Source organism: Aquarana catesbeiana, linkage group LG05 (genome assembly GCF_042186555.1).
Source record: "Aquarana catesbeiana isolate 2022-GZ linkage group LG05, ASM4218655v1, whole genome shotgun sequence".
NCBI classification, from domain to species: Eukaryota; Metazoa; Chordata; class Amphibia; order Anura; family Ranidae; genus Aquarana; species Aquarana catesbeiana.
In genome coordinates, this window is record NC_133328.1 from 193516195 (window position 1) to 193538091 (window position 21897).

The 21897-nt window shown below is 42.8% G+C and overlaps 1 protein-coding gene across 4 annotated transcripts in view; it reads left to right on the forward strand.

Annotated features, from left to right (window-relative positions):
- Window positions 1-21897, forward strand: part of LOC141144605 (epidermal growth factor receptor-like) — a 285658-nt gene that overhangs the window by 182098 nt on the left and 81663 nt on the right. For all 4 annotated transcript variants that reach the window (XM_073630457.1, XM_073630456.1, XM_073630458.1 and 1 more), the window contains 2 exons: window positions 13401-13517; window positions 18639-18771. In XM_073630457.1, the coding sequence (XP_073486558.1) occupies window positions 13401-13517; window positions 18639-18771 (250 nt within the window). The remainder of the gene's footprint in view (window positions 1-13400; window positions 13518-18638; window positions 18772-21897) is intronic.

The following is a 21897-nucleotide window of genomic DNA, read 5'->3' on the forward strand; positions in this document are numbered from 1 at the left end:
TATGTTCAAAAATACTATACCTGGCTCCAGCTGGGCTCCTCAACTTCTTCCAGGATGGAAGGGCCAGGTTGGTCCTTGGAAGCCTCAGCTGGGGTTGAGGGAAAGGTGGAGGGAAGTGTAGAAAGTGATTCCCTGGCTTCAATCTGGTCTTCCAGAAACTGCATCCTGTTGTAGTACCACAGACTGGGTACATACACATCCTTTGCTGCTGCTCCTGATCTCATGGAAGCCTGGACCTTATAAAGCTCCTTCCTATACGTGCTTCTCAAGCTACCAATTTTCTTATCCACAAACTCGATGTCTGCGTCAGGGACCTGTGTCTTCACAAATTGCAGCAGTTTCTCCAGAGATGCCTTCCTAGCTGGTTTATTTCGATATAAGAGGTTTATAACCTCCCACAAATTTCCCATATCCCTGTATCTGTCTATGAACTGGCCCATGAAATCAGGTTCTTTGAATTGTTTCATATTTGCTAAACACTAATACCAGGCTAAACTCTCCTAATCTTATTCCAATATAGGCCTTAATCTCGAATCAGTATAGGCCACTGATGTCCCAAGTTAAAATGTTACCTTCATTATAACATTCGGAGCTTCCTTCACTCACAGATCGTAAGTACGACACACACGTGTTAGCTTTATATACACTGCACATGTGTGAAACTCCGCCCGCGTCGCCCGCCCCTGACGTTCTTTCTAGAATATTCCCCGCCCCTTCTCTTTCATCGCAGTGGGAGAGGAACATGGCGGAGACACAGCAGGTGCGTGATAATATCAGTAACGAGGAGGAGGAAAGCCCAGAGCCCGAAACGTCCTGATCCCACAGGAGATTTAAGGCCTCAAATATGGCATTTGTAGAGATGGTGGAGATGGTGGACATCTTGAAGAGGGCCGACTATGATGGGAAGTATGGACCGTACCTAAACCCAAATGTGAGAAAGGCCAAGATCATGACTAAAGTTGTGAAGAGTTTGCACAGGAATTTTGGGGTACGACGATCCAAGGAGCAATTGAGGAAACGCTGGTCAGACCTGAAATTGAGGGAACAGGATCAGTACAGAAGGATCAAGAAAGTGCTTGTAAAAAGTAAGTAGTTGTCGTGTGTTCCGATTATTATTATTACTTGCATGCTGCTCCATGTGCGTTTCTTTACTGTTGTACGGTTTAAAATTGCTACTTTCATGTTCATGGGCACAGTAATCAGTCATAGGAAACATCGCTCGTTTGCCAACTAAATACGATATTTTGGGCAGATACAGGGTTAACTACATTTGGTCATGCTAATTTGTATAAAAAGAAGTTTAGGAAATTGTTGTCTAGATGTGTTTGAAACTAGAAAAAATTGCAAACTTGATTCAGTGTAATGTAAGGAGAGGACACTCAGCAGCTGTTTACACATCTGGACTCAGGAGCACTAGTGTGGGACACAAGAACAAACTTTTTACGGTGTCCCACACAGGTACTCCAGTGGATACTTGGGGTGTCTCCATATGTGAAACTTGTCCATAAAAGGTAAGTATTCCAGCTTTGGCAAGTGAAAAAATCATGTCTTCAGCTTGGAACTCTGCCAAAACAGACAATTGTACCCCACTTCCAAACAATGTTTCATATTCCTATTTCTGGCCTCAAATATCTGTGTGCTAAGTATACCTTTTGTTTCATTCTCATAGGGGGGAAAAGACTCCGGACATCTGAGGACACCAGGAAATCCCCACCTCCTGAAGAAGGGGAACAGAGGACACCACAACCTGAGGATGTGGAGAAAGGAGAGGTGGTTGAGATTGTCACCACAACAGGTGAGTGTCTGACACCACAGATTCAGGTAATAGATGTACAGTATGCCTGCAGATTTATAATACATGGTGTGTATTTTTTCTTTTAGGTGATGTGCATGTTGTGGAAGAACAATCTACTCATTTCACGACTGACAGTGCACAAAGGCTAATCCAGGACATAATGTTTTGTAGTCAGGATTTAGACCTCATCAAGCAAAAAACAAATGACATAGAACAAAAACTGAAGTATATAATTGATGTACTAGGAAGAATCTAAAGAACAACAAATGACATCATTTTAAATTTTTGGGGACCATTTTTTTTTCTATTTTTTACGCATTTTAAAAGCCAAATTTTGAAGATGCACACAATGTGTCAACATGTGCTATCTGCCATCAGGGGATATCAATGTATGCGTTTTGTGGGTGCAACCCCTTCCTCGTAACTCAAGTAGGTGAGAGGAAGTGGTTGCACCCCCAAAACACGTCCATTGATCCCCCATGATGGAAGATAGCACATGTTGACATTAGGCATGGGATCAGGAGGGAAATCCCCAGTTTGACTCCCAATTTGTGTGCATCTTCAAAATTTGGCTTTTACAGGGGAACATCACCCCATTTGATGAAGGCAATATCAACACATTTTTGACACTATAATGTCTGATATTGCCTTCAGTTTTTCAATGTTGAACATTGTAAGTTCCTGAGTTGTGTATGTTATGTTTTGAAACATGCCTGTTTATGTACTAAAAAAATATTTTCAAAGTAAAACTTAAAAAAAAAAAATATGACAAAAGTAAAGAGAGAGATACAGCTCTCTCTAGTGAAATTGGATTTTTGAAGAGAGATAATGTGTCTGTTAGCGGTGAGCCAATCCAGCAATGGTTAATATAAAAGTATAAATTTTATTTGAATATATTTAAATTTAAAATATACATTACAGAAATAACAATCAAACGTCAGGATGACCATACAATAGCTTTTGTTCAGAAATCATTTGTAATCAGCCAGCCAACATGTTTCGCATATACTTTGCTTCATCAGGGCATTGGGGACATCACTGATTTTCTCTAGATTGCATACAAAATATCAGTAATTATTGTAATTATAAATACATTTCGGCCATAAACAAATAAAAACCATGATAAATAATACATGACAAGAAAATAGTTGTGCTCACCTAATCTATTGCAAGTCAGAAAGACCAAGGAGCAGCCACCTCCAAAGCCAGGTGCCCCTAGTACATCACCTGGAGCAAAAAACCCACGGGTGCCAGATCCCAATGGGTAGTGCCGATAGGGGAACTGGACCGTGCAGAAAAATGGGCAGAAGTCTGGCAGAGAAATTAATAAAGGGGATATTGATTAATTATTGTTATATTGCAAGGATATGTATAGAGAATGTATTATAAACACAAAAAAATATATACTTTGTCAGTTTCCCCAAAATATGATGTCAGTGGGCAATGAAATAAGGGGTACGCGCGCATTGCCCACACCACGCTGGGAAGCGTGAGGAGCGTACGAGGACGGACAGAAAGCTCCGCCCTCTTAGGCAGGGACGTCCGACTCTCCCTTTCTAAGGCTGTATGCAAGCCAAGCAAAGCACACAGTGGCACCAGCTCGGAGAGGTCACTCAATGGTCCCACGAGGACCGCAATCATAAATGACAATAAAACATTGACATAAAAATAGAAAATCATATATACAGAGACCAATCTATTCAGGCAAAACAGCATATATAAACGCTTACGTCTATATAGATAGGTGAGGGCTAATACATTAACAAACCCCCCCTATCCACTGGCACATAAAGCAAGAGGAGAGGGAACTACATATGGGGAATAGAATTTGGGAATTGGAATGATGTGTCATTACAAGAAAGGTTTGTAGGAAAGTGCTGTATTGAGGCCAAGTGAGTAAGTAGCCTGTTGGCTAAAGATCCATCTGGCCTCTTTCTGAAGAATCTTTCTGTCAACATTGCCACCCCTTTCGAAGTCAGAAATGACTTCTAGTGCAACAAAAGATATATAGGTAGGATCAAAACTGTGATGGAGACCAATATGCTTGCATATAGGAGTGTAAAGTAACCCTGCATCCAGATAGTATAGGTGGTCCTGAATTCGTTTGGCAAATAGGCGTTTGGTTTTTCCAATATAAAATGCGCCCCAGCGACATGTGGCAAGATGGACAATTCTCCTATCCATGGGCAATATTCGCACTGCCCGCAACGAAAAGTACCATTGCCACCCTCTGCCCCTCGTGGGGCTGAGGGCTGCAGGTGGCTATGGACTAACGCATCCCTGATGGAGCGAGGTCTTCTATAAGTAATTTGTGGTACAGTAGCTACATACTTGGAGATAATGGGATCCTCAGAGAGGAAGTGCCAGTTGTTGCTGATAAGTTTCCGAATAGTGTGTTGATGAGCAGTGAATGTAGTAATGAGTTTAGTAGTGGGATGCGGATCACAGATTTTTTGTTTGAAGATGAGTGTATCTCTTGTGCTTTGTTTCGCTCTTTGGTATGCCCTTTTGAGGACTTTCTTGCTATAACCTCTGTTGATCAATCTATCGTATAGGGCCTTTGCTTCCTGTTCGAAGTCCTCGTCTTTTGCGCAGTTTTGTCGCAGCCGGAGGTATTGGCTGAAAGGTATGCTGCGAACGAGTGGACGTGGATGGGAACTTGAATAGTGCAATATGGTGTTACCGGCTGTCTCTTTCCTATAGAGGGTGCTGAGAATAGAACCATCCTCATTAAGGAAGAGGCGTAGGTCCAAAAAAGGGATAGTGGTTGTATCTGATTGTATAGTGAACTTCAAATTGAAGTCGTTAAGAGAAAGAAACTGCATGAATTTGGAGAGCAAGTCCGCTGAACCTGTCCAAATGAGCAGAACGTCATCGATGTACCTCCGCCAAAGGAGAATGTGGCGGAGGTACATCGAGGCGCCGTCATTGGAAAAAAGAGTGCGTTCCCACCCCCCAGGTACAGGTTGGCATACAATGGGGCAAGGGAGGTCCCCATCACTACTCCCTGTACCTGGAGGTAGGTGGCGCCGTTGAAAAGAAACATTTTATTTGTTAGAATGTGTTCCAGCAGAGTGGTAATGAACTGGCCCATTTCCCAACTGTTGGTGTCCTGTTCCCTCAAGAATGTGGAAACCACTTCTATGCCCTGGGCGTGTGGAATGCTTGAGTACAACGCTTCAATGTCAATTGCTGCCAGAGTCGCTCCTGGAGGTATGGTAAGTCCTTCGAGGACTTTAAGTAACTCCAAGGTGTCCTTAAGATAGGAAGGCAGACTCGTGACATAGGGACGAAGATGGCTATCCACTTATTGGCTAGCAGTTTGGGTATGACTACCTATTCCCGATATAATAGGGTGTCCAGGGGGATTTTAAATACTTTTGTGGATTTTCGGTAATGAATAGAATGTTGGCGTAACAGGCCATTTGACTTCAAGATATTCACAGGTGTCCTTATCGATCAGGCCTTGTTGAAATGCCCTGTCGATAATGGACACATATTGGGATCTGGCTTCAGTTAATTTTTCAGGTGGAACTTGCTGGTACCATTCCTGGTTGTCAAGTATGTTGTAGCACATATTAATGTACGCATCTTTGTCCATCACCACCACATTTCCTCCTTTATCGGATGGTTTGATTACTATATCCTCTCTTTGCATGATGTTATTTAGTGCTGCTTATTGTGCTGGTGATAGATTATTGGTCGCATATTTGGAAAACTGCATAGCTTCAATTTGTTTAGTGGTTTGTTTGAGGAAATCCCAGACTGCTGGGCATGTTTGAAGGTTTGATGACAAATGGGTCCATCTTCCCTGTTCTTTGTGTCATAGGGGTAGCTGGAGGGTTGGAGGTGAGGCCTAAAGGGGCCGAGCCTACGTTGGAATTACGTCCTAGATTCGATTTAGGTACAGCACCCAAGTCTCCAGGTACAGGGGGTAGCGATGGGGACCTCCTTTTTTTGGACCTACGCCTCTTCCTTAATGAGGATGGTTCTATTCTCAGCACCCTCTATAGGAAAGAGACAGCCGGTAACACCATTTTGCACTATTCAAGTTCCCAACCACGTCCACTCATTCGCAGCATACCTTTCAGCCAATACCCTTGGCTGCGACGAAACTGCGCAAAAGACGAGGACTTCGAACAGGATGCAAAGGCCCTATACGATAGATTGATCAACAGAGGTTATAGCAAGTAAGTCCTCAAAAGGGCATACCAACGAGCGAAACAAAGCACAAGAGATACACTCATCTTCAAACAAAAAATCCGTGATCCGCATCCCACTACTAAACTCATTACTACATTCACTGCTCATCAACACACTATTCGGAAACTTATCAGCAACAACTGGCATTTCCTCTCTGAGGATCCCATTATCTCCAAGTATGTAGCTACTGTACCACAAATTACTTATAGAAGACCTCACTCCATCAGGGATGCGTTAGTCCATAGCCACCTGCAGCCCTCAGCCCCACGAGGGGCAGAGGGTGGCAATGGTACTTTTCGTTGCGGGCAGTGCGAATATTGCCCATGGATAGGTGAATGCACAGGATGTGCCCTCCCGAGAGGAGGCTTCCACAAACTCAAGGGCTACGCGGACTGTTCTACTACTGGCATTGTCTATCTTGCCACATGTCGCTGCGGCGCATTTTATATCGGAAAAACCAAACGCCCATTTGCCAAACGAATTCAGGACCACCTATACTATCTGGATGCAGGGTTACTTTACACTCCTATATGCAAGTATATTGGTCTCCATCACAGTTTTGATCCTACCTATATATCTTTTGTTGCACTAGAAGTCATTCCTGACTTCGAAAGGGGTGGCAATGTTGACAGAAAGATTCTTCAGAAAGAGGCCAGATGGATCTTTAGCCAACAGGCTACTTACCCACCTGGCCTCAATACAGCACTTTCCTACAAACCTTTCTTGTAATGACACATCATTCCAATTCCCAAATTCTATTCCCCATATGTAGTTCCCTCTCCTCTTGCTTTATGTGCCAGTGGATAGGGGAGGTTGTTAATGTATTAGCCCTTACCTATCTATATAGATGTAAGCGTTTATATATGCTGTTTTGCCTGAATAGATTGGTCTCTGTATATATGATTTTCTATTTTTATATCAATGTTTTATTTTCATTTATGATTGCGGTCCTCGTGGGACCATTGAGTGACCTCTCCGAGCTGGTGCTGCTGTGTGCTTTGCTTGGCTTGCATACATCCTTAGATAGGGGGATTCGGACGTCCCTGCCTTAGAGGGCTGAGCTTTCCTTCCCCCTTATACGCTCCTCACGCTTCCCAGCGTGGAGTGGGCAGTGCGCGCGCACCTTCCTTGGGGGTGCGCGCGCATCCCTGCAGGGACGTCCGGACCGGAAGTGATGCCGGAGGTCGTGCTTGACCTTTTCACTTCCGGTAGGACTGTGCAGATTTAAGATAAGGGACGCTGGCGTGCTGTCTAACAGACGCACCCCGCGGTCCCACATCGGAATCGGCAGGAGCTGGCTGCCCTTGCTAACACCAGGACCTCAGTACTCTACTATTAGGTGAGCTCTATGCCCTTATGCCTTCTCTTTTACATGTGAATGCTGGCGACCTGTCATATATTTTATACGTGGGGGGTTGCCTGTTGGCCTATGAGTGATGTGCATGCTACGCTTCGGCGTGTTGGCGTGCCCCTGTCCCACTAATTGGCCTTGTTTTATAGTGCCTTACTAGATGGATTAGGTGTCATACTCTCTGACCTCCTCCACTGCCATCTTTCCAATCATATCCGATTTGACTGAAGATGATATTTCTCACCCAAATATTGGCTTAGATTTCTGGCATCTATTATATCCTTTCTATTTTTATCATTAAGCTTTTGGCAATGATCTAACATATATAATAAAAATGTTGTATTTTATCTTTATCATCTAAACTAGGATTATGATGTTTGACACGTGATGTCAACCTCTATATAGCGTGACATTACTTACATTATTCTGCCATATAGGAGGGTAGATTCTTTAATCTACCCGTTATTTCATTGCTCACTGACATCATATTTTGGGGCAACTGACACAGTATATTTTTTTGTGTTTATACATTCTCTATACATATCCTTGCAATATAACAATAATTAATCAATATCCCCTTTATTTCTCTGCCAGACTTCTGCCCATTTTTCTGCACGGTCCAGTTCCCCTATCGGCACTACCCATTGGGATCTGGCACCCGTGGGTTTTTTGCTCCGGGTGATGTAATAGGGGCACCTGGCTTTGGAGGTGGCTGCTCCTTGGTCTTTCTGACTTGCAATAGATTAGGTGAGCACAACTATTTTCTTGTCATGTATTATTTATCATGGTTTTTATTTGTTTATGGCCGAAATGTATTTATAATTACAATAATTACTTATATTTTGTATGCAATCTAGAGAAAATCAGTGATGTCCCCAATGCCCTGATGAAGCAAAGTATATGCAAAACATGTTGGCTGGCTGATTACAAATGATTTCTGAACACAAGCTATTGTATGGTCATCCTGACATTTGATTGCTATTTCTGTAATGTATATTTTAAATTTAAATATGTTCAAATAAAACTTATACTTTTATATTAACCATTGCTGGATTGGCTCACTGCTAACAGACACATTATCTCCCTTCAAAAATCCCATTTCACTAGAGAGAGCTGTATCTCTCTCTTTACTTTTGTCTTGCTTTTTAGGGATTGGGAGTTCTGTTTCTGTTTTCCCTGTAAACAAGTCCAACCATTTACTTTCATAATCGTTCAAAAAAAAAAAAATGTTTTTTTTAATAAACAAAAAATTTTACAACATGTGAATGTGCACCGAGTAAAAGGTTTTATACTCAAAAATGTGTGGCTTCTTCTTTCAATGCCCAATACCATTTTTTGTATTAAGTTTGTGTTTACAGCGACATTGGGTGTTATTTAATAATGGAAAAACCACTTGGCACTACAAGTGCACTAGGAGAACCTAGAAGACAGCTCAAAGAAACACAAGCAGTGAATCAAAATCAAGATTTGATCAGATCAAATTTTTTTTTATTATCTAAAATAATTACAAATTTGCTGGCATAGCAATGGCCCCCTTACCCGTAAAATAATCTACATATTTTTGACGCACTTCACGGGTGCTGTGGGGGGGCAAGCCAGGACGGCCAGTTTCCAGGGTCGTCAGTGGATTTTCTGGAAGTCCCGCCTCAGGCCTGACTGAGGCAACATAATTCAGAGCATTTCTCTTTAAAAAGTTGTGAAGTATGCAGCATGCTAGAACTATGTGGTTACGTTTGTACTCTGCCATATTAACAGCCGTAAGAAATAGGCAGAACCGGCTGGCCATTATCCCAAAGGCATTCTCCATGACTGTTCTGGCTCTGGCCAGCTGATTATTAAAAACCCCTTCTCCGGGGTGAGGGTCCTCTGGGGGAATGGCCTCATCAGGTGATCACCCAGACCAAATGCTTCATCAGCGATGAAAACAAATGGGAGTCCTTCCACGTTCTCTTCCACAGGTGGCAATCCCAAGCCACCACTCTGGAGATGTCGGTAGAACTCGGTCTGGGCAAAGACTCTGGGCAAAGACTCCACCATCCGACACCGGCCATTCTTCCCCACGTCCACATAGAGAAACTCGTATGTCGCCAACACCACCGCCATCAACACAATACTATGAAACCCGTTATAGTTAGAAATGGATGACCCCGAGTGGGGTGGTGGGACGATGTGAACGTGCTTCCCATCGATTGCCCCTCCGCAGTTAGGAAAGTCCCAACGATGAGCAAATTGGGAAGCCACAGTCTGCCATTCCTGTGGCGTTGAAGGAAACTGTGGAGTCCAAAAAGAAAAAATAATTATTAGTACTTTTGCACATAACATTGCAAGTAGATTAGACAGAAACATTCTTGGCCAACATCAATATAACATTTATTTTAAGGAGTATTTAAAGAGGAAAATATAAGGTCCGCTTATCAGATTCCTCACCCCTTCTGCTGGCCCATTGGAAACATTTTAGGGGGGGAGGGTTATAAATTAGTTTTGAACCCCCAAAAAAAGCCTCTGGCACTCTGCCTGAATTTAAGGACAACAATAACATTTGGACACATTTTAGGGGGTCTTTAGGGTAAAGTACTACAATGGAGCTGACAAAATACATTGTTAAGTGACTAGGCTAGGTGTATATGGGCCCAGGATAGCATGCTGGGGACGTTAGTGAGGGCAAATATGCATGAAGGACAAAAAAGCTTACAGCATGCATGAGGACAAAGAGGACATTCACAGCATATTACAATCATGGTAATTAGGGAATGATGAGTGAAATACAATATATTAGCATACATTAAATACATAGAATGTGATGTTAAAGGAGAAAACTTACCCTAATATAGTCCTTCTGCAGGACCTGAATGATGGCAGAACAGGTCTCTGGGATAATGATCCCCAGAGCCTGTGCGGAGATGCCTGTAGAGAACTTGATGTCCTGTAGACTTCTCCCCGTAGCCAAGTACGTGGCGACTAGCCTCTGCTCCGGAGTGAGGGCTTGCCTCATGCAGGTGTCCTACTTCGTAATATAAGGGGACAGCAAAGCCAACAGACGGTGAAAAAGGGGGACCCTCATCTGGAGAAAATTCCTGAAATCATCAGGGTTATTCTGGATCTCATGCAGCAAAGGCATATGAGAGAATTGGTCACGCTGGAGCAACCAATTCTTGGTCCATGAACTCCTCCCCACCCTGTTCATGGACTGGGATTGGGTCAAAGCAAGAACCCCAACACCAAGCCCCCCGCACAGCACGAACTCTACGTCGAGCATGTACCCTCAACATGGCTTCAAAACGGTCGGCTGGTCAGAACGAACTAACAGAACGCACTGAAGAACAGAAAGGCCTGTGAAGAGCGAGCTGAAAATCAGAAACGAGCGGTCAAGAACGCACTGAAATACAGATACGAACTGTCTTCACGCACTGAAAACCAGATACAAACCCACAAGCACAAACTGAAGAGCAGTAACGGACTAAAAAGCACGAAAGCTGAAAAGTGCGAATCGTCTCTCACCAAACTTCTACTAACACAAGATAAACACGAGATTAGCAGAAGGAGCCCAAAGGGTGGTGCACTGGGTATTGAGCTTCTGTTTTCTAGTCCCGTCATACGTGTTGTACGTCACTGCGTTCTTGACGGTCGGAATTTGGTGTGACCGTGTGTATGCAAGGCATTATGCTTTTCTTTATCTGAAAAAAGCATAGTCCTGAATTAGACATCCGTGGTGGCATTAGACATCATTTTTTTTTAAATTTCTCATTAACCCCTTCCTGACCAGCCACCGCAGTTATACTGCCGCAGGATAGCTCCCCTGCGTGATGACCACCGGGCACCCACGATTGCTCGTGACACACAAATCCCGGTTCTCTCAGGGGAGAGAAGACAGATCGTGTGCTCCTACTAAGTAGGAACACCAATCGGTCTCCACCCCTAGTCAGTCCCCACAGTTAGAACACACCTAGGGAACCCAATTAACCCCTTGATCGCCCCTAGTGTTAACCCCTTCCCTGCCAATGACATTTATACAGTAATCAGTGGCTATTTTAAGCTCTGATCGCTGTATAAATGTCAATGGTCCCAAAAAAGTGTCAAAAGTGTCCGATATGTCCGCAGCAATGTCGCAGTCACAATAGAAATCGCTGATCACCACCATTACTAGTAAAAAAAATTAAAAATAATAAAAATGCCATAAATCTATCCCCTATTTTGTAGACGCTATAACTTTTGCGCAAACCAATCAATATACACTTATTGCGATTTTTTTTTACCAAAAATATGTAGAAGAATACATATCGGCCTAAACTGATGAAGAAATTTTTATTTTTTTTTAAATTTTTGGGATATTTATTATAGCAAAAAGAACAAAATATTGTGTTTTTTTTCAAAATTGTCACTTTTTTTGTTTATAGCGCAAAAAATAAATACGGAAGAGGTGGTCAAATACCACCAAAAGAAAGCTCTATCTGTGGGGAAAAAAAGGACATAAAATTTGTTTGGGTACGACGTCGCCTTAAAAAAAAAAAAAAAAAATATCAAGCTCCCAACAAAAAGTCAGCATCACAGTAGTGTCCTCTGTCCCCTTCACAACACCCTCACACTGTAGTGTCCTTTGCCCCATAGCAGTGTCCTCTTCCCCCCCCTTCCCCCACAGTAATGTTCTGCACCCCCCCAACACAGTGTCCGCTGCCCCCTTCATATCAACCCCCCCACTGTAGTGTCCTCTGCCCCCCTTCCCCCACAGTAGTGTTCTGTACCCCCCAATGCTGTGTCCTCTGCCCCTTCACATCACCCCCTCCACTATAACAGTAGTGTCCTTTACCCCTAATGCTGTGTCCTATGCCCCCTTCACATTACCCCTCCCACTGTACTGTCCTCTGCCCCCCATAGCAGTGTTTCTGCCCCCCACAGTAGTGTTCTGTACCTCCCCAATGCAGTGTCCTATGCCCCTTCACATCACCCCCCATTGTAGTCTCCTCTGCCCCCCTCCCCCCACAGTAGTGTTCTGTAACCCCCCCAAAGCAATGTCATCTGCCCGCTTCAAATTACCCCCCCCTGTAGTGTCCTCTGCCCCACACAGTGGTGTCCTCTACCCCCAAATGCTGTGTCCTCTGCCCTCTTACTCCCCCCCAATAGTGTCCTGTACCCCCCAAAACAGTGTCATCTGATCAACTTCACATAAAGCCCCCCCATAGCCCCATAGTGCCCTCAGTCCTCCCTCCAACAGTGTACCCCAAACCCCCCCTCTATACACACAACACTGTATAGGTAGCAGTTACCTGCCAGCGTGTGTTCACAAGAGCAAGGATCAGGAGATAGCATAGTGCTGGGTGGAAGGCACGATTATAGCAAGCTGGTGATTGGTTGCTAGGACCGCCTAGCAACCAATCACTCAGCATCTCCCACCCCCGCCCTCCATCCGGCTCCTGCCTCCCACTCTCCGCTCTGCAGCTAACAGAAGAGTGGCAGAGGCTGGGGGAAGGCAGAGCCATGGTCACAATCCACCTGTTGGCCCCTCACGACCAATGGCTTGCCACCCCCAGCAGTAAAGCAAGCTGTTCTACTGTCTGTGGAACCTCAGGGGTTAATTTTCCACACTGTGTAAAAAGGCTGTTTGATCCTGTCTTCTCTGATCCTCCCCTTCTTCCACTGTCCCCAATCCAGCTCCTGATAAGACAGAGCCTTTGGAGTCACTCTGCACATGCTCAGTTTGGTGTGTATTGCTAGAGATTTTTCTTTTTCTTGGGAGGGTGCATGTGATCAGCACAGGGCCAATCGGCACTGTCCAGACGGAGGGTCAGGGGTCATGCAGGACAGTCAGAGGAGAATACAAACTCATTCTACAAGCTTTAACCAGACACTGATAAAAGTCACAAGACTGCTATATACTGCTGATGAGAAAGGATATTTAGCAGTTTATATTTACTAAAATAATTGTATTTCCATGTACTGTGGGAGACCAGATATAGTGAATGCAGGGTCCTGGGTTTTTTGTTATGTGTTTACAAATATTTAAATGCTATAAATATTTATATATGTGTGCATTTATTTATCTATTAATTTTAATAGATAATTACCTAGCAACAGATCTTGGGTCTTGTGTTAAGACATGCCAATCCGGTTCATATGAGGTGGAAGAAAATGGTGTCCGCAGATGTAAAAAGTGTGATGGAATGTGTACTAAAGGTAATATATTTATGATACATTTATCCCAAAAAATTGCAATCCAGAAAAACTGCTAAATACCCGGTAAATATATATGTTTACACTTTTATCTGCTAAATATTTTGTAATTATTTTATATCAGTTTCATGATAAACCCACCTTTGCTACACAGCCAGGAAGGTAACACCCCTATTCCTGGGTTGGTTTGAGGTTTTTGTATGTCACCATTCCTGCTCAATCCTACAGTGTGAAGAATGAAATGGCATCATCATCAGGGCTGGCGCTCCTGCTAGGCGAACTAGGCAGCCGCCTAGGGCGCACTGCTGCCTCGGGGGGGAGGCAGCCAGGGCTGCTTACTTCCCCATTAGCCTGGCCAGGGAACATGAGAGGACCTACAGAGGGCTGGGGCTCTGTCTGACTCTGCAGAGAAAGCAGCAGCCATGGAGGACATCCATCATGGCTGCTTCAGGGGAGGTCAGCAGAAGCTCAGCCTGTGAGGAGGGCAACAGTGCAGGAGGCCGGCACGAGGTCAGTGGAGGAGGCTGACATAGCTGGGGAGGCGGAGGAGGCGGGCTCGAGGTCAGCGGAGGAGGCGGGCACGAGGACAGCTGGAGAAGCGAAGGAGGTGGACACGAGGACAGCGGAGGAGGCCGCCACCATGTCTCTAAACATAGCTGCTGTCCACGTGAGTCCGCATTCACTCTCTGATCCTGTTGTAGTCGCCCGCGTGGCCCTAGGCAAGACTAACAACACCCCGGCTGCACCCCCCCGCCTTGGGAGGGGGAGTTAGTCTTGACTAGGTGCAAAATAGATAAGCACTGGCCCTGATCATCATGCCTGTCAAATGTACAGGGCAGAACAGTAAAACTTAACCAGAAAGTAGTACAGTGATCTTCCTGGCTGTGCAGTGCAGCACTGGTGTAAAATCACAAGATTGGCTGATCAGAATTACAAATCTATTTCCAGGTAAAACTGTAAAAACACTACTGTCTTACCGTGATCTTTTGCTTTTAAAGGTAAAGAAGATATTTGGGGTCTTTTGGACCTCAGATCTCACCATAAACCGGACCTGTCATCCTTATTTCTATTACAAGGGATGCTTACAGTGAGAGAAAAAAGTATTTGATCCCCTGCTGATTTTGTACATTTGTCCACTGACAAAGGAATGATCAGTCTATGATTTTAATTGCAGGTTTATTTTAACAGAAAAGTCAGTCCTACTATCCATACAACACATAGATAGCAGAGCTCCCGGGTGCTCGATCCACAGTTGCTGGCTGAGTAAAGTAATGCAGGAAAAATGATCCGCATTCTGGTTGTTGCTTTTAAAAAAATCTTTTTTTTATTGACAAGCCACAGTGAACAAATGCAGATGAAAACAGTTGACGCATTTCAGCCTATAAGGCCTTAGTCATAACCATACCATGGTTATGACTAAGGCCTTATAGGCTGAAATGCGTCAACTGTTATCAACTGCGTTTGTTCACTGTGGCTTGTCAATAAAAACGAAGATTTTTTTTAAAGAGCAACAACCGAAGTGCGGATCATTTTTCCTACAATTATTTACTAAAGGCAAACCCACTTTGCACTACAAATGCACTGCAAGTACACTTGGAAGTGCACTTGGAAGTGCAGTCGCTGTAGATCCTAGGGGAACATGTAAGGAACATAAAAAACAGCATTTTTGCTTGCACATGATTGAATGATAAATTCAGCAGAGCTTCCCCTCATTTCAGATCTTCCCCTCAGATCGACAGGGACTGCACTTCCAAGTGCACTTGCAGTGCACTTGTAGTGCAGAGTGGATTTGCCTTTAGTAAATAAACCCCATAATATCAACAAAAATATCCAGAAAACTGCATTTCAAAAAAGTTATAAATTGATTTGAATTTTAATGAGTGAATTAAGTATTTGATCCCCTATCAATCAGCACGATTTCTGGCTCCCAGTTGTCTTCTATACAGGTAGCGAGCTGAGATTAGGAGCACTCTCTTAAAGGGAGTGCTTCTAATCTCAGCTTGTTACCTGTATAAAAGACACCTGTCCACAGAAGCAACCAAGCAATCAGATTCCAATCTCTCCACCATGGCCAAGACCAAAGAGCTGTCTAAGGATGTCAGGGACAAGATTGTAGACTTACACAAAGCTGGAATGGGCTACAAGACCATCGCTAAGAAGCTTGGTGAGAGGGGGACAACAGTTGGTGCGATTATTCGCAAATGGAAGAAACACAAAATAACTGTCAATCTCCTTCAGCCTGGGGCTCCATGCAAGATCTCACCTCCTGGAGTTTCAATGATTATGGGAACGGTGGGGAATCAGCCCAGGACTACATGGGAGAATCTTGTCAATGATCTCAAGGCAGCTGGGATCATAGTCACCATGAAAACAATTGGTAACACATTACGCCGTGAAGGACTGAAATCCTGCAGTGCCCGCAAGGTCCCCCTGCTCTAGAAAGCCCATGTATAGGCCCTTCTGAAGTTTGCTAATGAACATTTTAATGATTCAGAGGAGAACTGGGTGAAAGTGTTGTGGTCATATGAGACCAAAATCAAGCCCTTTGGCATCAATTCACCATGTTTGGAAGAGAAGGAATGCTGCCTATGACCCCAAGAACACCATCCCCACCATCAAACATGGAGGTGGAAACATTATGCTATGGGGGGTGTTTTTCTGATAACGGGACAGGACAACTTTACTGCATCAAAAGGACGATGAACAGGGCCATGCACCGTCAAATCTTGGGTAAGAACCTCCTTACCCTCAAACAGGGCATTGAAAATGGGTAGTGGATGGACATTCCAGCATGACAATGACCCAAAACACATGGCCAAGGCAACAAAGGAGGGACTCAAGAAGAAGCACATTAAGGTCCTGGAGTGGCCTAGCCAGTCTCCAGACCTTAATCCCATAGAAAATATGTGGAGGGAGCTAAAGGTTCGAGTTACCAAAGGTCAGCCCCGAAACCTTCATGACTTGGAGAGGATCTGCAACGAGGAGTGAGACAAAATCCCTTCTGAGATGTGTGGAAACCTGGTGGCCAACTACAAGAAACGTCTGACCTATGTGATTGACAACAAGGGTTTTGCCACCAAGTACTAAGTCATGTTTTGCGAAGGGGTCAAAAACGTATTTCACTCATTAAAGTGGAGTTCAACCCAAAAATGGAACTTCCTCTTTAAGCACTTCTCACCCCCTTACATTCCACATTTGGCATGTCATTTTTTTGGGGGGGGAGTGGGGGCTTCGGTAGGAGGGGGACTTCCTATCCCACTTCCTCCTTCTGCCCAGGGACCGACAAGGCGACTCCTCCTTTCGCCTTAGGCGGCCCCTCCCTCTAGGCGATCTCTTGGGACACGTCACAGGTCCCAGGAGATCGCCTTTCCACTCCAGGAGATCGCCTTTCCACTCCAGGAGTGCAGCCGTGAAGCCGAAAGCTGTCATGGCCGGGTGCCCAGAGTGACAATGGAGGCATCGGTGGAGAGGAGGGGAAGTTGAGCAACGCTCCGTTCGGCCGCATCGCTGGACTGTGGAACAAGTAAGTGTCTGTTTATTAAAAGTCAGCAACTACACTTTTTGTAGCTGCTGACTTTTAATAAACATAAAAAGCCTGGAACTCCGCTTTAAAATGCAAATCCATTTATAACTTTTTTGAAATGCCTTTTTCTGGATTTTTTGGTTGTTGTTCTGTCTCTCACTGTTAAAATAAACCCACCATTAAAATTATAGACTGATCAATTCTTTGTCAGTGGGCAAACATACAAAAACAGCAGGGGGTCAAATACTTTTTCCCCTCACTGTACATTCCTTGTAATAGGAATAAAAGTGCTAAAAAAAAAAAAAGTAAATAAAGGGACAGCGTAATAATAAAAAAAGTAAAAACAAAAGTAAAACAAATAAGAAAAAAAAAATAAAGCGCCCCTATCCCTCTGTGCTCGTGCGCAGAGGCGAAGGCATGCATAAGTTTTGCACACATATGTACATGGTATTCGTACCACATATGGGAGGTATATCCGTGAACGTTAGAATGAGATCATTAAATTCTAGTGCTAGACCTCCTCTGTAACTAAACGGGTAACTTGTAAATGCCTTTAAAGCCTCACCTATGGAGATTTTTAAAGTACCACGGCGTGCGCAATTTTAATGTGTGACATGTTAGGTATCTATTTATTCAGTGTAACATCATCTTTCACATTATACAAAAAAATTGGGGTAAATATTGTGTTTTGTTTATTTTTAAATTCATTAAAGTGTACTTTCTCCAAAAAAGTTGCGTTTGCAAAACCGCTGCGCAAGTACTGTGTGACATAAAAAATTGCAACAATCGCCATTTTATTCCCTAGGGTCTCTGCTAAAAAAAAAAAAAAATTATAATGTTTGGGGGTTATAAGTAATTTCCTAGCAAAAAATACTAACTTAAACCTGCAAACAAATAGTGCCTATAAAAGTCTGGTCGGCAAGTGGTTAATTCTTAGTGAAAGGACTCTGAAAGGATTGTTTACAGAGGAAGATTTATATCCTCAAGTTGCTACTACAAAGCTCAGTCCATCAGCTAATTGTACAAGGACTTTGCTCACAGTTCTAAAGAAGGAAGCTTAGGATCCTCAAGGTTACTGGCGTATCCCATAGTTACCCTACTCCTATCCAAATTTAAGTTCTTCATTAAAGCATCAGAAAAGCACACCACTAGACTGTTCATTGAGACAAAAGATTGACTGTGTGCCTGGCTGCGGGGCAATTCTGGGAAAATACCTACCTAAGGGACCTTAAATATTGCTGGCCCCTTCGGGGGTACCGCTAAACTAATTACCCCCGAAAAAGACTAGAAAAAAAAACAAGATCCACCATATAGACTTAAAAAGGGTTCACTGCTATGTTTGAGGTTTTGCAGACCTTCCGTCAGGTGAGGGTAATCTCCCCAATTGAGGCCAGAGGCAGAAATAAAAACCTGATGGAGGTTCTAACCTTTCTCTGCTCTGTCCAAAACAAAATAAAACTTTCAGGCTAGAGTTTAACTTAAAGTAAGATGGTTATCGCTATTTTGTGTAGATAATGAGTACAGAAAACGTATAAAATGTATTGTCGCTGAACCATATGGATTCTTATCAGCTGTAGAGTAACAAACCACTTTTTTTTCAGATGTGATATGTGATGGGATTGGACATGGAAAATTACAGTCGATAATGTCCATAAATTCCACAAATATTGATGATTTTGAAAACTGCACCATTGTACATGGAAGCATATTTATCCTACAAGTGGCAAAAAAAGGGTACATCCAAACATTTTACATTTTGTCAGTTATAAAGATAAAGAAAGTATTTATTTAATTTTTTTTTATTCAGCCATTTCTTGGGGCAGTAACTTGACATTCCTATAAAAGGGGTTAGAACCGCGCCAGTGTGTCAACAAAAAAACAAAAAAAAGCAGCAGCTTAATGTGAGATACACAGCAGGTAGAATAGATGAGAGAAGCCAAGCTAGAATAGTCCCAATTGATGAATCAGGATAATTGATTGAATAACATGATGACATGTTTCAGTATTTGAAGTTGGTGGGATAAATCCTTATGATAATGACACCACAGTGATCCACTCCAAGAAGTGCACCACCACCATATTGTCTAACTTTTTAATTATAGAAAATGTATTGCACTTACATTTATATGTTTAAATATCGCGTATAAAAACAGAGCCGGCCGGCTCGCAACAAACTCCCGTCCTCCTAGTAAGACAGCGTGGTGACGTCAACACGTACCCTCCTCCAGACGCGTTTTGTCATATGTGAAGTTTTCAATGGGGAACGGGCAGCGTGTTGACTCACCACCTGATAAGCAAAGCCACACCTCGTTCTGAGTCTCGGGTGCGGGACCACAAGCACCATGTTGGATACCGTTCATTACCTGTTCCACAGTGGGGGTGGTCTACTTATTGCAGTGCCCATGTGGTTTTTTAATATATAGGGAGGACCAAACGCCCCCTACAGGTTCATCTCAATGAACACATTACCAATATCAAAACTGGATTTAGGAACCACTCAGTGTCTAAGCATTATTTGCTTGTACACAAGAAAGATCCTTCCAACACTCTTTTTTTGGGCATAGATAAATTTAGTCCCAACTGGAGGGGTATCTCATTAGTGAGGGAAATATCTAGGTTGGAAATGTCCTGGATCCATAAGCTTAAGACTTATGCCCCTCACAGGTTGAACATAGACGTTGATGTAAATGCCTTTATAGATAATACTTAATGGCCACTAGTGTAAACCTGAGTCACATGTGTGGGCTTAATTATAAGAATTTTTATATTTTTTTATAATTTTATTTTATTGTATTCATCTATTGAGTTATAATATATTGATTAATTTTAGTATATATTGTTTATAAAATTTGATTATGAATAGCCATGAGGGTTACTGGTTTTAGTACTAATTAATTAACGAATTAATTAATTATTTATTTAGCATTGTCTAGAATATAGTTACTTATAAATATTTTCTGGGCATGTGGTGGGATATTTAAATTACACCAGGGGTATGAAGAGTTGATTTAGAATTATTATCATTTATTCAATTAAATTTGAAATTTTTTTTTTTTTTTTAGGGATACTAAGTAAACTTTTCACTGATTTATATGGGGAATTATAGTCCCCTTTAATTAATATGAAGGTAAATATTCACTTGTTAAACTCACTTGATAAACTCTGTGAATGGGTTAACAAGAGGATGTGGCTTTTTATAAGGTTATTTTTTTTTTTTTTCGTCACTGTGATTTATAGGTAAGGTTTTGGTGGATAAACATCATCATTGCCTTTAATTTAATTATTAATTATTTACGAATTTAGTTGCCTATATTCATAAATTGCACCTGGGATGCCTTTTTCTATTTGGTAGGGAAGGGATGCCCATATCCAACATGGCGCCTGTGATCCCACACCCGAGACTCAGAACGAGGTGTGGCTTTGCTTATAAGGTGGTGAGTCAACACACTGCCTGTTCCCCATTGACAACGTCGCATATGACGAAACACGTATGGAGGAGGGTACGTGTTGACGTCACCACGCTGTCTTATTAGGAGGACGGGAGTTTGTTGCAAGCCGGCCGGCTCTGTTTTTGTACGTGATTTTTAAACATATAAATGTGAGTGCAATACTTTTTTCTATAATTAAAAAGTTAGACAATATTACACTATGGTCAGTCTCTCTTTTTGGGTCCTTTGCTGAACGAGACGATCAGGAACTTTACAGTTGTGCCGGTGTGTGAAATCATTGCAGCCATCTATCTAGTGCTATTTATTCCTAAGATCTTCTGTGCAAGTAAAGGCCTTGGCTGGACTATAGCCACATGCCTGGTTTTGCTTGCTATCTGGTAAGCAAGTTTTTCTTATGGTGGTGGTGCACTTCTTGGAGTGGATCACTGTGGTGTCATTATCACAAGGATTTATGCCACCAACCTCAAGTACTGAAACATATCAATGTGACATTCCTATTTATGTAGTTTTCAAAATGCACAGAGTAGATAGATGTTACTTCTGAAAACATTAAAGTGTATGTAAACCCAACATTTCATATTCCTGATATGTGCCTGCTGTACCACGTACTTGTATGGCAAAGTATCCTGTTCTCTTTGTATTGATTCTTTTGTGTGAAATCCCTGGTGATCCTGCCAGTCCCTCTGGTTTCCTATTAAAAACTGACTACACTAGGCATGAGAGCAAAGCATGGTCAGTTCTCTAGCTATGCTGGGAACTCAGTGTACTCTCCTCCAATGATCAGACTTCCGCTCACACGCCATTCACTAGGAAGTTCAGTGTACTGCTGTTTCTCCTCCCCCAGCTCTCTGTTCTTAACTGTATAATGATCTTAGAGGGTATGTGACCACTATGAAAACAGGGCAAAAAAAGGTATTTATAATGTTTTTTATATCTATACACAAATGTTTTGCCTTTCATTTCTATTTTAAATTGAATGGGTTGTTTTACAAGGTGAGAGTTTACATATACTTTAGTCAGTTATATGTGGATGCTGGTAGGTTCAGCAGACTGCTGGCCTCCCGGCATGGTAAGGGACCTAGAGAATGATCATAGACCAAGTATAACCCTGCCAAGGGATGTACTAGGATAACCCAGCACAAAGGCAAACATTACCCTAGAAGGGTAGGTCAAGAGTAGGGGGTCACAATAAAAATGCAAAAAAACCTCATCCAATGTCCAAGCGCAGTATTCAGAGTCCATCTGAGTTTATGGCAGTTCATATAGGGATGCATACTTTTTTCAGTATCATACTTTTATCAGCATCAGCAATCTCTCTTCCAAATAGGATCTGAGACATTTCCTACCAATACCATGTAAATAAAAAAAAAAAAAAAACACAGGAGAGAAAGCACCACTATCTAAGGTTAGT